This window comes from Balaenoptera borealis (genome assembly GCF_965194805.1).
Source record: "Balaenoptera borealis genome assembly, chromosome: 1".
Lineage (NCBI taxonomy): Eukaryota > Metazoa > Chordata > Mammalia > Artiodactyla > Balaenopteridae > Balaenoptera > Balaenoptera borealis.
Genome location: NC_138860.1, coordinates 82,363,330 through 82,378,510, shown reverse-complemented (window position 1 = coordinate 82,378,510; position 15,181 = coordinate 82,363,330). Strand labels below are relative to the sequence as shown.

General features: G+C 53.6%; 1 protein-coding gene across 2 annotated transcripts; it reads left to right on the top strand.

The window, feature by feature from the left end:
* The first annotated feature begins 1,610 nt into the window (after window positions 1-1,610).
* CHRNB2 (cholinergic receptor nicotinic beta 2 subunit) lies at window positions 1,611-14,730 on the top strand. Of its 2 annotated transcripts, none has more exons than XM_082355696.1 (6): window positions 1,611-3,401; window positions 4,628-4,773; window positions 4,962-5,006; window positions 5,394-5,500; window positions 6,296-7,268; window positions 10,631-14,730. In XM_082355696.1, the coding sequence occupies exons 1-6, from the start codon at window positions 3,338-3,340 to the stop codon at window positions 10,799-10,801; spliced, it is 1,506 nt and encodes a 501-aa protein (XP_082211822.1). In that variant the 5' UTR covers window positions 1,611-3,337; the 3' UTR covers window positions 10,802-14,730. The 2 variants fall into 2 exon arrangements, with proteins under 2 accessions (XP_082211822.1, XP_082211821.1); XM_082355695.1 differs by having other exon boundaries at window positions 5,391-5,500.
* Window positions 14,731-15,181: the final 451 nt, after the last annotated feature.

Below are 15,181 nucleotides of genomic sequence, written 5' to 3'. Positions count from 1 at the left end.
TTTTTTTTAATTGTGGGAAAATACCCATAACATAAAATTTATCATTTCAACCATTTTAAAGTGTGCAATTCCGTGGCATGCAATACATTCACAAAGTTGGGTAACCATTACCTCTCTCTAGTTCCAGAACTTCAAGCAGTACCTCTTAGGCAGTCACTCCCCATTCATCCCTCCCCCGCCGCCCCAATGATGTTATTTTCCAAGAGGAGGGAATAATGCCTGGAGGGAACATAGTGGGGGGCTTCTGGATATTGGTAACGTTCCCTATTTTTTAAAATCTAGGTGGGAGTTACACGGCTGTGTTCATGTTGTGAAAATTTATCTCGCTGTACACTTATAATTTACATACTTTTTGCATGTATATTATATCTAAGTACACATAGATAAATGTGGAGATATACTGTATCTATATGAAATGCTAACAGCGATTTTTTTGCTAGGAGGTAAGATTATGAATCTAGTTTGTGTTTTGCTAACTTGTGTTTTCTAATTGCTCTTTATGGATATGTATTACTCTGGTAGTAAGTTTTTAAATTTAAAATATCTTAAAGGAAAATAACATTGTAATGCCTTTCAAGAGAAAATGTTCCTTACCATCAGGGGCACTGGGAGTGTCCCACCAAAACCTTGCCTGATCACTATTTTGCCTGAGGGCTGATACTCCTTTATGAATCCATCCCCCTGCATGGTTCTGGACCCGTCCTCCCTCCCTGGTGGATATGGAAGGGGTGTGTGTGGGAGACATGAGGGAGTGAGGAAGGGTGTTCCAGTTCTCCTCGGCCACTGAGTGGTTGTGCTCGGAGGACTCACTCCCTGCCAGGCTGGAAGTAAACTTGAAATAAAAGCTGGGGAATTTGAAAAGAAAAGGTAGGGGTCAAGGTGAACAGGCTGCCCTGACTGATCTGAGAGGAGCATCAGGGAGTGACCAAGGGCTTCAAGCAAGCAAAGCACTTTCCAGTCTATCAATACAGAGACAAGCAACCACTCCAGACAGAGATTTTCATAAGAGAAGACTTTCACAGCCTTCTTCAATCACCCAGCTTCCACCAAAAGATGAAAGTACTAAGTACTATCTACATGTAAAGCTCCCTGTCTCTCTCTTTCAGGAGTTTGAATGCCTTTTAGCCACCTTTGTCTTAATTGGCTTTCTCATCTTTCCAATCTCAATTTTCATCTCCATCCCCTCCAGGCTCTCAGGCATTATGAACCTCTTTCTCCTCTGTGCTTCCAAAGCACCTTGTTTATACTCTACTAGAGCAGCCACCGTATGGTGTAACAAGTCTTTGCCACCAAATTGTGATCTCCTTAATAGCTGGGACTAGGTCTTTTTGATCACTGCTTCAACACCCATACAGTAGATACCCAACAAACGTTGATCTGAATTACTGAAGGGGGTGTCTTCTTCCCATCTTGGACCCTTTTGCCAAGTGGAGTGACTATACACATTCCTTCCATTTTCCTTAAGGCTTTTATTCTCTACATCTTTTGTTGGTTCCAAGATTTCTGGAATTCTTAAGAGATGATTACATGTTTACACATGCACATGCCCTGGAGCTTGTCGTGCAGCTTTATGGCCACAGCTTTATGGCACACATAATGTCGTGCATTATGGGGCCTGTAGTCATCCCACATCCTCTCCAGCTCTTTGCTGATACTTGTCTTGCTTTTCCTCCTCAATTCCAGGAAGTAAGTACATGTAAATAAATTGCTTTTGGCTGAGCTTTTAGAGAGGAATTTTCCTCTACATGTTAAAAGATTTCAGTCCTATACCAGCCCTTTGCCTTATTTGCTGAGCCCTCACAATACGCCAGACACTGTGCTGGTTCATGATCTAGCAGGATAGACAGCCACCATCTTAGATTGATTTATTTACTCATTGATCATCCTCTGGAAACATGTAGCAGGGCACCTGACCTAATCTTTGGTCAGGCATAGCTTCCTTGAGGAACTGACGTTTCTGCCACGTGTACAAAGTAAAGTAGAAAGTGGTTGAGGGGAAATGGGTGATAAAAGAATCAAGGAAACTACATGTTTAAAAGGCCCTGAAGTGTGGAGGTTGGGAGGATCTTAAAGACATTGCCAAGAGGAGTGTGGGGCTGGGGGTAGTGGCCCAGAGGAGGTTGAAGAAGTGGGCAGAGATGGAATAAGACAGTGCCTTGATGTATAACAAGGCTGCTTTAGTCAGGAATCTTTTGGTTGAAAATGACAAAAATCCCCCTAAGAAAAAAGGGAAACATTTATTGGCTCAGAAGTTAAAAGTTCAGGGCTTTCAAGATCAAAGATGTCATTGAGTTTTGACACCTCTCTCTGTCTCTGTCTCATCTTTGCTTTCCTTTGTGTTAGCTTCATTCTTGGGCTGGCCTCTGTGAAATCATCCTCTGATCCCCCCTTGTCACACAGAAGCCAAAGACTGGAGAGGAAGGGAATGTGGGTGAGAAAGACTAATTGATAAGGGCCATTTACCTTTCCACTCTTGAAGGTCACCTTCTTTTCAGGAGATGTCCACATGTCCCCACCGCAGATCCCCTGGGGGAGGGCAGGAAGCTTGGCCTTCTACGTTGGTAGAGATGGAAACAGGTGAGGGGATCCTGTTTCCAGACTCCAAAACTGCTTGCTTTCTTAAAATAGCAAACCTACAGCCCCCTGTCTCTTTCTCTAAGGGCCTAAAATGCATTTTCTTGGCTGCATCCTCAGCCTTCCCTGGAAGCAGGATCATTTGGGCTTGGTAAGAGAAAAGAAAGAAGGTGGGAACTCCAGAAACTCCTTCCGACTCCCACCCCCTCATTCTGGCCCTCGGTCCCCAGTGCTTAGTGGGTCCTGACCTATTTGTCTCACTCGCGCTTTCTTCCGGAGCCTTTTCAGACCCCTCCAGGGTCCTGTCCCAACGCAGGGGCTTCAGAACTCCTCCACTGTCCGGTGAGCCGCCCTTCTTCCGCCTCACGCACACCCTAACTAAGCAGGACCAGCAGAAGAATACCCAACGCAGGGACCCCTTTTATTCTGAGCTCTTGCGCTTCCGCCTCCGGGGCGGAGACTCCTCCCCCTCACCGTCCCAATTGTATTCCCTGGAAGAGCAGCCGGAAAAGCCTCCTCCTGCTCAGACCGGGATAAACGAGAAGCTGGTTCCTTCTCGCAACCAGCTCTTTGAGCCCTGGGAACCGCCGTGGCGGTCGGCACTGCAGCACCAAAGGCTGCGAGCACAACCTGGGCTCAGCGCCAGCTGGTCGCGGGCGGTGCGGGAGCGGCTTCAGCACCACGGACAGCGCCCCGCCCGCGGCCCTCCGGCCTGCGGCGCGCTTCGGCAGCTTTAGGCGAGCCCGCGAGCTATGCCAGAGGCATGGCCTGGCGCTCGGGCCCCATGGCGCTGCTCCTCAGCTTTGGCCTCCTCGGGCTGTGCTCAGGTAAGGACAAGTCGCCGCGCTCATTCTCACTCAGTCTCGAAGGTGTACGGGAGGGATCCCTAAGGCGGGGAGTCTGTTAGGGGTTAGGGGAGAGACCTCCGGGACCGCAGGGAGTACCTGGGAGACTGAACTGGGAGGAGGACATACCCAAAGTGATGCTGGGAAGAGAGGGCAACCTGGGCAGGGGTGGTGGAGAGGGTGTGGGCACAGACAGGAAGGAGGGAGGGGATCTCCCCAGGCTGTCTGGGGTGGAAGGAAGGGGAGAGTCTGATTGCAGCTGAGATGCCATTTGACTTCTTGTGAAACATTATCTCAAGAAAATCTACGTGGTTCAGTACCCTCCCTTGGCTCTCCATCATTTTCTGTCCCTCATATTGGACCCCTGATTTTGCTCACTCCAAAGGGGCAAGGCAGGAGGGGGAAAGAAGCAACTTCTCAACTCTCTTGTAGGGTGGACAGGAGACTCGGAAGGGAAGAAGCTCTGCCAGGCGGAGGGCCAGGGAGGAATCTCTGAGGGGGTGGGGTGCATTCGTGCAGGGTTGCAGAAGGAGATAGAGTGTGTGGTGGGGCAGGTACAAAGGGAATATACAACTAAATGAGCTTTCCATACCTGCCTACAATCTCATGAGAGGTGGGCTCCTGTAGGTGCGCAACTTGGGACTAAATATATGCCCTGACCCAGAGCTCAGGCAGTCCAACTATTCTACTCCAACCCAGTACCTTTGGGGGGAGGGGGTCACAGCCAGTCACATGTAGAGGCACACAATGTTACTTGCACACATAGATGGGCACTGACTGAGGAGAAAGGCTGTATGGTGGGACATGAATAACTGTTCCCCTTTCACCACCCTCCAGAACCTTCCTTGAATTGTAGGTATCTTCTAGGGGAAGCCATGGAGACAGAAATTTCAATTATTTTGAAACCACCCTCTGAGACCTTGCAGGAAGAGCAGGGTCTCCACTAATCCTTGCAGAATGGGTTCTTAGTGGGGGACTGTGAGGGGCTGTCTGGGCTCCTTGGTTAGTGATCTGAGAGAGGGACTTCTCTATGAGGGGCCTCCATGGGGTAACCTAAGCATTTTGCTATATCCTTAAGGATGGGGCTGTGGGAAGCTACAGCCTCCTGTTTGGGCCTAGGTTGTACCACTTGCCTAGGGAGAGTGGGATCCTGGGTGGGACCTCCTTGCCTATGTACTTACCTCTTGCCCTCCACCCACACTACCCAGGAGTCTGTGGTACAGACACAGAGGAGCGGCTGGTGGAGCATCTCCTGGATCCCTCCCGCTACAATAAGCTTATCCGCCCGGCCACCAATGGCTCTGAGCTGGTGACCGTACAGCTCATGGTATCACTGGCCCAGCTCATCAGTGTGGTGAGTGAAGGTCCCAAGCTCTCTGCCCAGCTACTGAAGTCAGCATAGCCAGAATGTGTTTGTGCTTATTCTTCTGGAGTTCCCAAGGCTTGGGGAGGTGGGGGAAGGAACCTGGGTGGTGTAGTGGGACCACAGGCTTGAGGGGTGGGGGTGGGGCACTTCTCAGCAGCTTCTCTTCTTCCCTGCAGCATGAGCGGGAGCAGATCATGACCACCAACGTCTGGCTGACCCAGGTTAGCACTCTTCCTGTCCACACCCCTGGGGGGCACGTGCTTTTCCCTCTTTAATGTCCTCAAGAGAGGCAGAAATTTATAGACTTTGGAGTCCTAAATAACTGGATTTGAATTTTGGTTCTTCTACTCACAGCTCTGTAACTTTGAATATGTTAAACTCTGCAAGATCCATTTTCTCATTTGTAAAACGTAAATTCTAATATCTTGGCTTGGCTATGCAAATTAAATGAGAAGACACTTTTGCTGGGCAGAGAAGTCACTGTGGGGATGCAATGACTTTTCAAAACTTCCTCAAGCCAGATAGGCCTCCTCTTGTCCCTGTCCTTGACCTTGAGCCCCTCCCAGGGCAGAGGTTGGTGCTGCCTCCCTCTCTCCCTTTCCCAGGAGTGGGAGGATTATCGCCTCACCTGGAAGCCTGAGGAATTTGACAACATGAAGAAAGTTCGGCTCCCTTCCAAACACATCTGGCTCCCAGATGTGGTCCTATACAACAAGTAGGTGACCCTGGAGGGATGGGAAGGCTGGAGGAGACCATGGGAGTACTCAGGTCTTGGGGAAAGTAAATTAGCTCATGCGGGGGGACAGAGGGACTTTTCATTGGCAAAGACAAGTCACTACCCAGACAGACAGACCCAAACCAGTGAGGTATAATGTGGACAGCCAAGGTAACTTGGGCCATGGCCAGCTCCCTCTCAGCCACTTAGGACTCCCAGTGTTTGGAGCTGCAGTGGCATGAAAACGAGTATTGACAGCCCCCAGTGCCTAAACTGATTCAAGAATAGGCTTTCCGGGAGGATTGGGGAGGGTCAAAGAACTTGGAGATCCCAGTTTCTCCTCCAGGTTCCAGCCCCTCTCCTGCAATAATCCCTCTTATCTCGAAGACCCAAAGCCACTAGTCCATAGCCACTAGGGACCGTCTCCTCCTCCCACCTGCCCCTGTCCCTGTCCATTAGTTGGGGCTCCTCACTCTGGCCTCCCTGGCTCCCCTAACTTCTCCACCTTCATGTGGAGCAACCAGCTTACAGAATGCATGACAAGTGGCAGATGTGCCTCCCCTCTTCATCACCCTCTTCTGTCTCTGAGGCCTTCTGACCAGGACACCTCTTCTCCTCACCAACCCACCCAGATCCCCTTCTTGCTCAATTCCTGCTCCTCCTCCCTCTACCCCTGGATGGTTACCCTCTTCCCATATATCCCTTTGGCTTTCCTCTCTTCCCACTCAGGGCTGGGTTGATGGGTGGGGTGGAGGAATGCTTAGGCCAGGGCTGACTGCGCTCATCCCTTGGCAGCGCTGACGGCATGTACGAGGTGTCCTTCTATTCCAATGCCGTGGTCTCCTATGATGGCAGCATCTTCTGGCTGCCGCCTGCCATCTACAAGAGTGCATGCAAGATCGAAGTAAAGCACTTCCCATTTGACCAGCAGAACTGCACCATGAAGTTCCGCTCGTGGACCTACGACCGCACCGAGATTGACCTGGTGCTCAAGAGTGACGTGGCCAGCCTGGACGACTTCACGCCCAGTGGCGAGTGGGACATTGTTGCGCTGCCGGGCCGGCGCAACGAGAACCCGGACGACTCCACTTATGTGGACATCACGTACGACTTCATCATCCGCCGCAAGCCACTCTTCTACACCATCAATCTCATCATCCCCTGCGTGCTTATCACCTCACTAGCCATCCTTGTCTTCTACCTGCCATCTGACTGCGGCGAGAAGATGACGCTGTGCATCTCCGTGCTGCTGGCGCTCACCGTCTTCCTGCTGCTCATCTCCAAGATCGTGCCGCCCACCTCCCTCGATGTGCCGCTTGTAGGCAAGTACCTCATGTTCACCATGGTGCTAGTCACCTTCTCCATCGTCACCAGCGTGTGCGTGCTCAACGTGCACCACCGCTCACCCACCACGCACACCATGGCTCCCTGGGTCAAGGTCATCTTCCTGGAGAAGCTGCCCACGCTGCTCTTCATGCAGCAGCCGCGCCACCGCTGCGCCCGCCAACGCCTGCGCCTGCGGCGGCGCCAGCGCGGGCGGGAGGGAGCCGGCGCCCTCTTCTTCCGCGAAGCCCTGGGGGCAGACTCTTGCACGTGCTTCGTCAACCACGCGTCTGTCCAGGGCTTGGCTGGGGCCTTCGGCTCGGAGCCGGCGCCGGCAGCCGGCCCCGCACGCTCTGGGGGGCCGTGTGGCTGCGGCCTCCGGGAGGCGGTGGACGGCGTGCGCTTCATCGCGGACCACATGCGGAGCGAGGACGACGACCAGAGCGTGAGTGAGGCGCGGGGACTCGGGCGTGGGATGCGGGCTGCAGGGCCCTCGGTACCTGCGCAGACAAGACACCGAGGAGCTAACGGGAGTGCAGGATGTGGGCAGTGAGAGTCCGGCCGGGGCCTGTGGGCCTGGGCGCTGGCGTGGCCTCTTCTCTGACTTCCGGGAGGCGGCACCGCCTAAGCTGCAGTTGGTACAGGATGACCTTGCGGCTTCCTGAGGACTAGTATCCAGAGCGAAATGCCTCAGCTGGGGCATCGTGAGTGTCGTTAGTGTTGGGAGGGTGGCCAGGAAGTGGAGGAGGCCCTTCTGGGTTTGCAGCTGGCCCGTGGCTCTGACCCCAGACACCCTCTCTGCCGCTTGTACTCCCGAGCCCATGTTGTTAACCTGCAGCTCTTAGCACAAATGGAGATGAGTCCTTTGTGTGCCCCGCGTCGGGGGGGCAAAATTGAGGGCAGTAGAAAGTGTGTATGGGAGGGGTGGGGGTGGTTAAGAGGTTCCACCAGCTGCTGGGAAGAGCAAAGAGTCCCAAAGCAATATCCTTTCCTGCTCTTCTGGGTCCTCAGGGGATGCCCTTGTGAAATATTTACGGAGGTGGGGGCAGGTGGAGGCGAGGGTTTGTAAGACCCACCCTGAGCTTTCTGCACACTGGGATCTTTCTGCAGTGACTCCCAGAAGGGGAACACTGAGCCAGGGGATGAGGGGGAAGATGGTGGGTTGACTTCCCCCCACTTTGGGCTGTGGCTGGCCCCATCTGGCAATCAGTCTTTGGGTACCTGGCTGGTTCCAGGCTGTGGCTCAGCTGTTGCTCTGGTGACTGGCCATGTTTCCACTGGATTGCAGCCATTCCGGCTTGGGGGATGAGGAAGGGTGGGCTCCTGCACTACCGGTTTTTTTTTTTTTGGTGGGGGGGGATGCTTCAGAGCCTGGTGTTTCTATTCCCTGGGAGGGCAGGAGCTGAGGCTTGAGCTAAGGAGCAAGTTATGGTCCTGAAGGAAGAAGAGAGGGACCAAGTCATGAGGAAATGGGGCGGGAGCCTCAGAGGTGGCTGAGGCCAAGTGGGAGATGCCGGTGGTGCATGCAGGGGGTTGACCGGCTGCGTCACTGCCTCCGCCTCCCCCACTGCAGTCCACTCATGTAATGTGCATTTACTGAGTTAGGTGATGAGGATGCAATGACCTACTTGGATGCTTCACAGGCATCTCAAACTTAACATGTCCAAAACTGAGTGCTTAATCTACATCCCCACCACCAACTTGCTCCTCCTCCAATCTCCCCATCTTTTAGTAAATGACATCACCATCCACCCAATGGTTTAGACCAAAAACCTGCAGTCATCCTTGACTCCTCTCTTTCTTACGTCCCCCACCATCCAAATCATCAGAAGTCCTGTCCTATGGAACCAACCTCCAAAGTGATTTTCAGCTTCCTTCTTTATTCACCATCTCCATGCTGCCTCCCTGGCTGTAGGCCTCTATCAGCTCTTGCCTGGACCAGGGCAGAGACTCCTAATGGTCTCCCTGATTCAGTTCTTGTGCTTCTCCATCCAAACACACAATGTCTCCTGCTCACTTTGTGCCATCTCTCCCCTGCTCAGGTCACTGGCTTATCTGCTCAACTGTTCTAAGCCAGCTAAGCTCTTTCCTGACTCAGGACCTTTGCACATATTGGTCCCTCTGTTTGGAATGCCCTTCTTTTTTTCCTTTTAAAAATTATTATTACTATTATTAATTTTTGCACTACTGTTTGAGGGTAAGTTGTGGACATAGTGATCCTTTATCCCAAATACCTCAGCTTTTCTCTCCTAAGAACAGAGATATTGTCTTGCATAACCCAGGCTCAGTGATGAAATTCAGGACATTTAGCATCAATACAATACCTTTATCTGATATAAAGTCCATACTAACATTTTTTCAGTTGTCTCAGTAATGTCCTTTGTGGCATCTCCCCCACTTCAATCCAGGATCTTGAATTCCACTTAGTTGTTCCGTCTCTTTAGTTTCCATCAATCTGGAACGGTTCCTCAGCTTTGTCTTTCATGGCATAAACATTTTTGAAGGGTACAGACCAATCGAAGATCCCTCGGTTTGGGTTTGTCTGATTGTTTTTGATTGTTTCAGCTGGCTCCTTCTCACTTATCAGATCTTAGCTTAAGGTGTCACCTCCTCAAAGAGGCCTCCCCAGATCAAACCCTGAATTATATCTCCCCCTCCATTTCTCTATCCTTTGTTTCCATATAGGCACCCACCAATGCGTAATTATTTCATTTTTACTAATTTTGTGTCCATCTCCCTCAGTAGACTGTAAACTGCAGGATGTGTTTGTCTTGCTGTCAGTCACATCCCCAGTGCCTAGCATGGTGCCAGGTACATAGGAGGCACAAGGGTGACACGAATGAGTCATTATTCAGCTGCTGACTAAAGGAAGGTGCACAGTGCCTCTTCCCATCCCCCCGGCTGGCTGGGCTACAGATGAACACGTGTACAAAGGTCCAGACTCAGGCCGGAGTGGAGCAGCTCTGAGTGGAGGCCAGGCCTCCTGCAGGCCCTGTGATTGGCTCCCAAACCCACAGAGGTTATTTTCTTCTGGACGGGTTTGTTTACACCTGAGATCTAGTCCTCACCCTCTGGGGCTGTTGGATGGGGCTCCCCAGGCAGTCATATAAGGAGTGAGGCCTGCAGAGGCAGCCATTCATTCACTAATTCAACACCCGTTTACCGGAACCCTGTGTTTGAGATGCTGGGATTACAAAGATGAATCAAATCGGGTCCCTGTAGTTTAGGAGCTCATAGCTTAAGTGGCGGGAGGCGGGCGGGGAGGAAGGAGGGGACAGGCATACAAATTGAAATGACAATACAGTGCAGTAAAAATACCGTGATAGAGACGTGTACACAGTGCTGAGGGAACCCAGAGGAAACAGTGGTTCATTCTCATCAGGGGGATCAGGGAAGCCTTCATAGAAGAGGTGACATTTGATTTAGGCTTTGAAGGATTTGTAGGAGTTCACAGGTAGAGATAAGGAGGACTGGAATTCTAGACCAAAAGGAAACCCAAAGGCACAGAGACCTGAGAGGACAGACTGGAGTTTGGTAAGGCTGGGTCAGAGGCTGGAAGATAGGTGGTTGGCTCATATTTGTCATGGGTGGGTCTTGATTTTAGACTTGGGAGTTTGGGTGGCTGCTGAAGGCAGTGGGGCCACTGGAGGCTTTTAAGCAGGCAAGACTGGGGCCATGCTTTGCAAAGGTCACTCTGGGGTCGTGGAGTGAGAGGAGTGATGTGTGGTGGAAGCTGCTTCTACCTGATCCACTCCCCTCCTGTATCATGTGATTGATACCTGGGTCTCCTTCCTCTCCTCTGTCCAGGTGAGTGAGGACTGGAAGTATGTCGCCATGGTGATCGACCGTCTGTTCCTTTGGATCTTTGTCTTCGTCTGTGTCTTTGGCACCATCGGCATGTTCCTGCAGCCTCTCTTCCAGAACTACACCACTGCCACCTTCCTCCACGCAGACAACTCGGCTCCCAGCTCCAAGTGAGGCCCTCCCCAGCTCCATGCTCCTTCACCCCTCTGTTGTACAGTAGTTTTGGGTCGAGGAGGGATGAGTGAGCTACCAGGAAGAGGGGCGCTGCCCCCACAGACCCATCTTTTCACTTCACCTGGAGCCCGCCCCCCCGCCAGCGCCAACCTGGAGGCTGGACCAGCTGCGTCGTGTTCTGGCTGCTCTCCTCCTCCTCTTGTACCAAGCCAGGCAATAGTGCTGCTGGTTGAGCATGAAGGCTGAGAAGTGGAGGATGGAGTGGTTGGAGCCTTCCACCCTGAGGAAAGTGTGATGGGGAAGGGGACAAGAAGGGGACAGAACCATCGGCTGCCTCCAAGTCATGGGAAAAGGGAGGAGCACGGGGGCGAGACAGGGGCTCCGACTCTGTGCTGGGCTGGCCTGACGCAATGGCAGCTCAGAAGGGAGGAGCAAGGGGAGAGAGGCCTGGGTGTGACCTGATGTCTGTCCCTGCTTAAGTGGACAGCAGCTAGCTGGGTGGGTCTCACGGCAGGCAGGGGTTCCTGCCCAGAGGTTAGCCTGGAGCTGAGGTCGGCATCCTGAGCGAGGCTTCCAGCCCAGTCCCACAGCCCCTTGCTTCTAAGGGGCCCAGAGCTCAGGCCCAGGTCCCCTTCTCCCAGTGAAGATTCTCCCTAGACTTCCTTTCTTGTTCAGGCCAGGGTGTGGGGGGGCAAGGCTGGGTATTAGGGGAGCCTCGGAGTTCTGAATCTTTGGGTGACCTGCTTGGAGCTTAAGGGCCGAATTCTTGAACTGTGTGAGTTCAAGTTCACAGGCTGTTCCTCGGCCGCAATTTGAACCGACTGGTCATTGGAATGAGTAAACTAAGGACATTAGCTTTAAGCAGACCCAGCCCTCTTGCCCGCAGCAGAGCAGGCCGGGCAGGAGAGGGCTGCCTGTGGAGGCCAGCCCAGCAGGGTGCGAGTGGCCAGAACTCTGCCACATCAGCATGGCTCCTGCCCCCCTACTTCTGTTCCTGGCTCCATCCTTTCTGCTCTGGCTCCTCCTCTTCCCCCGCCCAACCAAACCTGAGCAGGGTTGAAGCAGAACTTCGGAAGGACAGGTCTGCTACTGCCGGTCTGCACAGCGGACTGTACACAGAGCCCAGCCTTCGGCTTCCTGTCCTGTGGGTCCCTGGAGGGTGTATCCCGACGCTGCTCCCAGGGGCCAGCTGGAGGCCACCTTGCCTGTTAGCCCAGGAAACAGACCTCTTCAAGGATCACCTGCCCTGGCCCCCGCCACGTGACTGGCTCTGATCTGTGGTCCCAGGCTGGCCTCAGTGCTGGGCCAGCGGGGTCACAGAGGCGTCCGTCTGCCAAGCGCACCTGAGGGGCCTGCCCGACACACCGTGCTATTCTCTGGAACCTGGCTGGACGCCTGCTTCTGCAGGCACCTCGGAGGTGGGGAGACAGCACAGGCACAGAGCGCTGGACAGGGCGCACAGTCTGAATTCTGGTCCCCGCTCTGCCACTTACTCTCAGCCATCCTGAGCAAGTCTGGCTAGGCCTCAGCTTCCTCATCTATAAATCGGGGATAGTAAGGCCCTCTTCATGGGGTTGTTGTGAGGCAGGAGTGATGTATGTGAAAAAGCCCAGGGCTCTACCTGGCGTAGAGTAGATGCTTCGTGAATGTCAAGTCTGAGAGGTGGTCAGAGTCGACGGCTATGGGCTCACCTGCCTTGTCATGTCACTCTTCCTTCCAGACCCGCCCATACCCTGGAGCAGATAGCCCCCGGAAACAGGGATGGGGTCTGGGGGAGCTGGAGCCGGAGAGGAGCAACACAGGGAATGCTGGGGTGAGCCTAACAGGGGGGCTGCCCTCTGGAGCCTCTTCAGCAAAGGTTCGTTCCATTCCCGGGCTAAGCTCAGGCTCCGGCCTCCCTTCTGGATCGGCTCCTCCTGACACAGGTGTGTGCCCAGGCCCCCAGGTGATCTGGTCTCGTACTGGCTGTGGAGGAACGCCACTGGGACATGAAGCCAGCAGCTGTGAGAGATGTGCCTCAGCGCATTTCCCCACCTGCCGGAATGGGCTGGCAGACATCTCTTCTGGGGGGTGAGTGTCTCGGCACCATGGAGACTCCCTTCTTCTAGAACAGCAAATGGAGAGTTGCCTGTATTATGGCTGGACCCACCTCGGACTCAGCCCTGAGGAAACATCCCGGAACCTGAAACAGCTAATGAAAAGGAACCCTCCCTCGGAAGGGTAGGTGCTGGCCTGAGGCCCTCCTGCCCAGCTCTCCCGTGTTCCTCGCCAGGGTCTAGGCTGCTAGGGAGGCCCCATCAGCTGTTGCTGTGGCTGGACTTGCTTTCAGTACTTCCTGCAATTGGCTGTTGTCCAAGGAAGTCACCAGACAGTGCCAGAGGGGCTGCTGGAGAGCAGCTTGTCCAACTCCTCGCCACGGCCCCCCCGACACACGGGGAAGTGGAGGCCCAGAGGTTGTTTGCTGGCTGACCTTGTGCAAGCACTTAACTCTCAACTTGCTCATCCTCATCTGTGACATGGGGGTGACAGCTGGCCGAGGGTTACAGCAAGGATGGGAGGGATTGATGGAAGGGGTTAACCGGGCAGGGTCCCTGGGGCAGTACCATTCCCTCCATCTCTGGGTGCAGCCCCTAGGGGACCACGCCAGTGGGGAGGAGGGGAGGACGGGTGGAGGAAAGAGGGCTCAGGCAAGGTGTTACCACGTGTCAGTACAGATTTTGACCCCTCAAGGGCATTGGGAAGCTTTGGAGAACCAGTCTCTTCTACTCTTGGGTCCTCCGTCCTCTTCTCTTGGTGTTGTCAGGGAAGCCTCTTGGCCCCTTCCATGGGGTGGGGCAGGGCATCTCTGGAGAGAATGGGGTACCCAACTGAGCTCCAGGCCAGGACTGAAGGCCCCAGATCTGAAGAGGGAGGGAGACATACTGGATTGGCACCCAAGCAAGGTGGGCTTGGGAGAGGGCAGTGAGGAAACAGTTGGGATCATCTCCATCCGAGATGAGAAGGCCACAGGCCATCTGAAAACCACTTTTTGTTTGAAAAAGAGGGTATGAGAGACTGCTTCTGACGGCTGGAACTGCGGCAGGAGGAAGGCAGTCTCCTGGCAGTGAGGTGTCTAATAAGTGGAACAGCTGGTACTAAGTTATTGCAGATTTAAAAGCAAACAAGACACGGGCAGCCCCCAGCTGGCATTTCTGTGGAGGAAGGCTATCTGTGCAGAAAGGGCAAGGTCATTTCCCTCTAAGGAAACAGGGAGGATGTGGGGCTTTGACTCCTGTTCTGCTTCTCCTCCCAATCCCAGTATTAGCTGCTGTGCACAGTGGCCTGCTCTGGGCCAGTTGCTTCAGATACACTGTTTACCCCTCACTGTCCTGCAGGGAAGGGGCCCCTGTTGACAGAAGAAAAATGAGGCACAGAGAGACCAAGAGATAGCTGGTGAGCAGTGCTGGACCTGAAACCCAACACTGATCCCAGAGTCCACGCTCTCTGTGGCCTTTGAGGCAGGGAGGAGGACAGCTCCTTGGGAGGGAAGTGAGGGGCATTCAGTGTCTTCTCTGAATTCTCTCCCCACTCAGTTCCAGCCGTCACCCTCTGCTTGTAGGCAGAGTTGGGCTGGAGTCACAGCATCCCTCACAAGCCAACTGGTGCTGGCCAGTCGCCCACCCAGACTAGACAGAGAACAAGCAGCCACCCTTCAGTATTCATCCCAACAGGTCTCAGAGGTCAGTGTGACAGTCACATGGTTCCTAAGGGACTGTCGGTCTAGGAATCATTAGAACACCTCACTCACCCACCCGCAGTGCCCCCATCTCCCCCACACTGGCCTCGGCTGCCCCTGTCTGTGCTCCTGGAATATTTGCACTGACCTAGCCCACTCCAGGCCAGACTCATTAGGAACTCAAGATTCTCATAAAGAAAGCTGTTTCCAAAGACGTCTTATCTCTCTGTTACATCTGGGGGGCGGAGGTGGGGACGGGGGCTGGGGGGTGGGGAAATCCTCTCGGGCCAGGGTTGGTGAATAAGGGAAGAAGGGAGAATACTGGGGAAACTGGACTCATGAGAGGTTAAACACATTGCAAGAATCCAAAGAAAAGATCAGTGGTAAAATCAATGATTGTGATTTGTGGCCTGACAAGTCCATTCATCAGATGGAAAAGATAGGGCCAAATGGCTGGGCCTAGAGTAGACAGAGCCCAGAAATAGCTCCTGGGGAGCCCCTTTGTAAAGAAGGGGCCCTAGAGGACAGGGCAGAGGTGAGGCCTGGTCTCCTGGGGGGATGGCCGGAGACTCCTCTCACAGCCCCTGCACTCTGGGAAGTCAGGGCTGTCTGTGTGGAAGGCACTCCGGCTCCTGGAACATGGGTTTGACCCAGGCCCACATCCT

Coding starts and splice junctions, on each gene's coding strand:
- CHRNB2 (XM_082355695.1), top strand. CDS start 3,338: ATGGCCTGGCGCTCGGGCCCCATGGCGCTGCTCCTCAGCTTTGGCCTC. Junction 4,774..4,961: donor TGGCCCAGCTCATCAGTGTG/GTGAGTGAAGGT, acceptor TCTTCCCTGCAG/CATGAGCGGGAGCAGATCAT. Junction 5,501..6,295: donor GATGTGGTCCTATACAACAA/GTAGGTGACCCT, acceptor ATCCCTTGGCAG/CGCTGACGGCATGTACGAGG.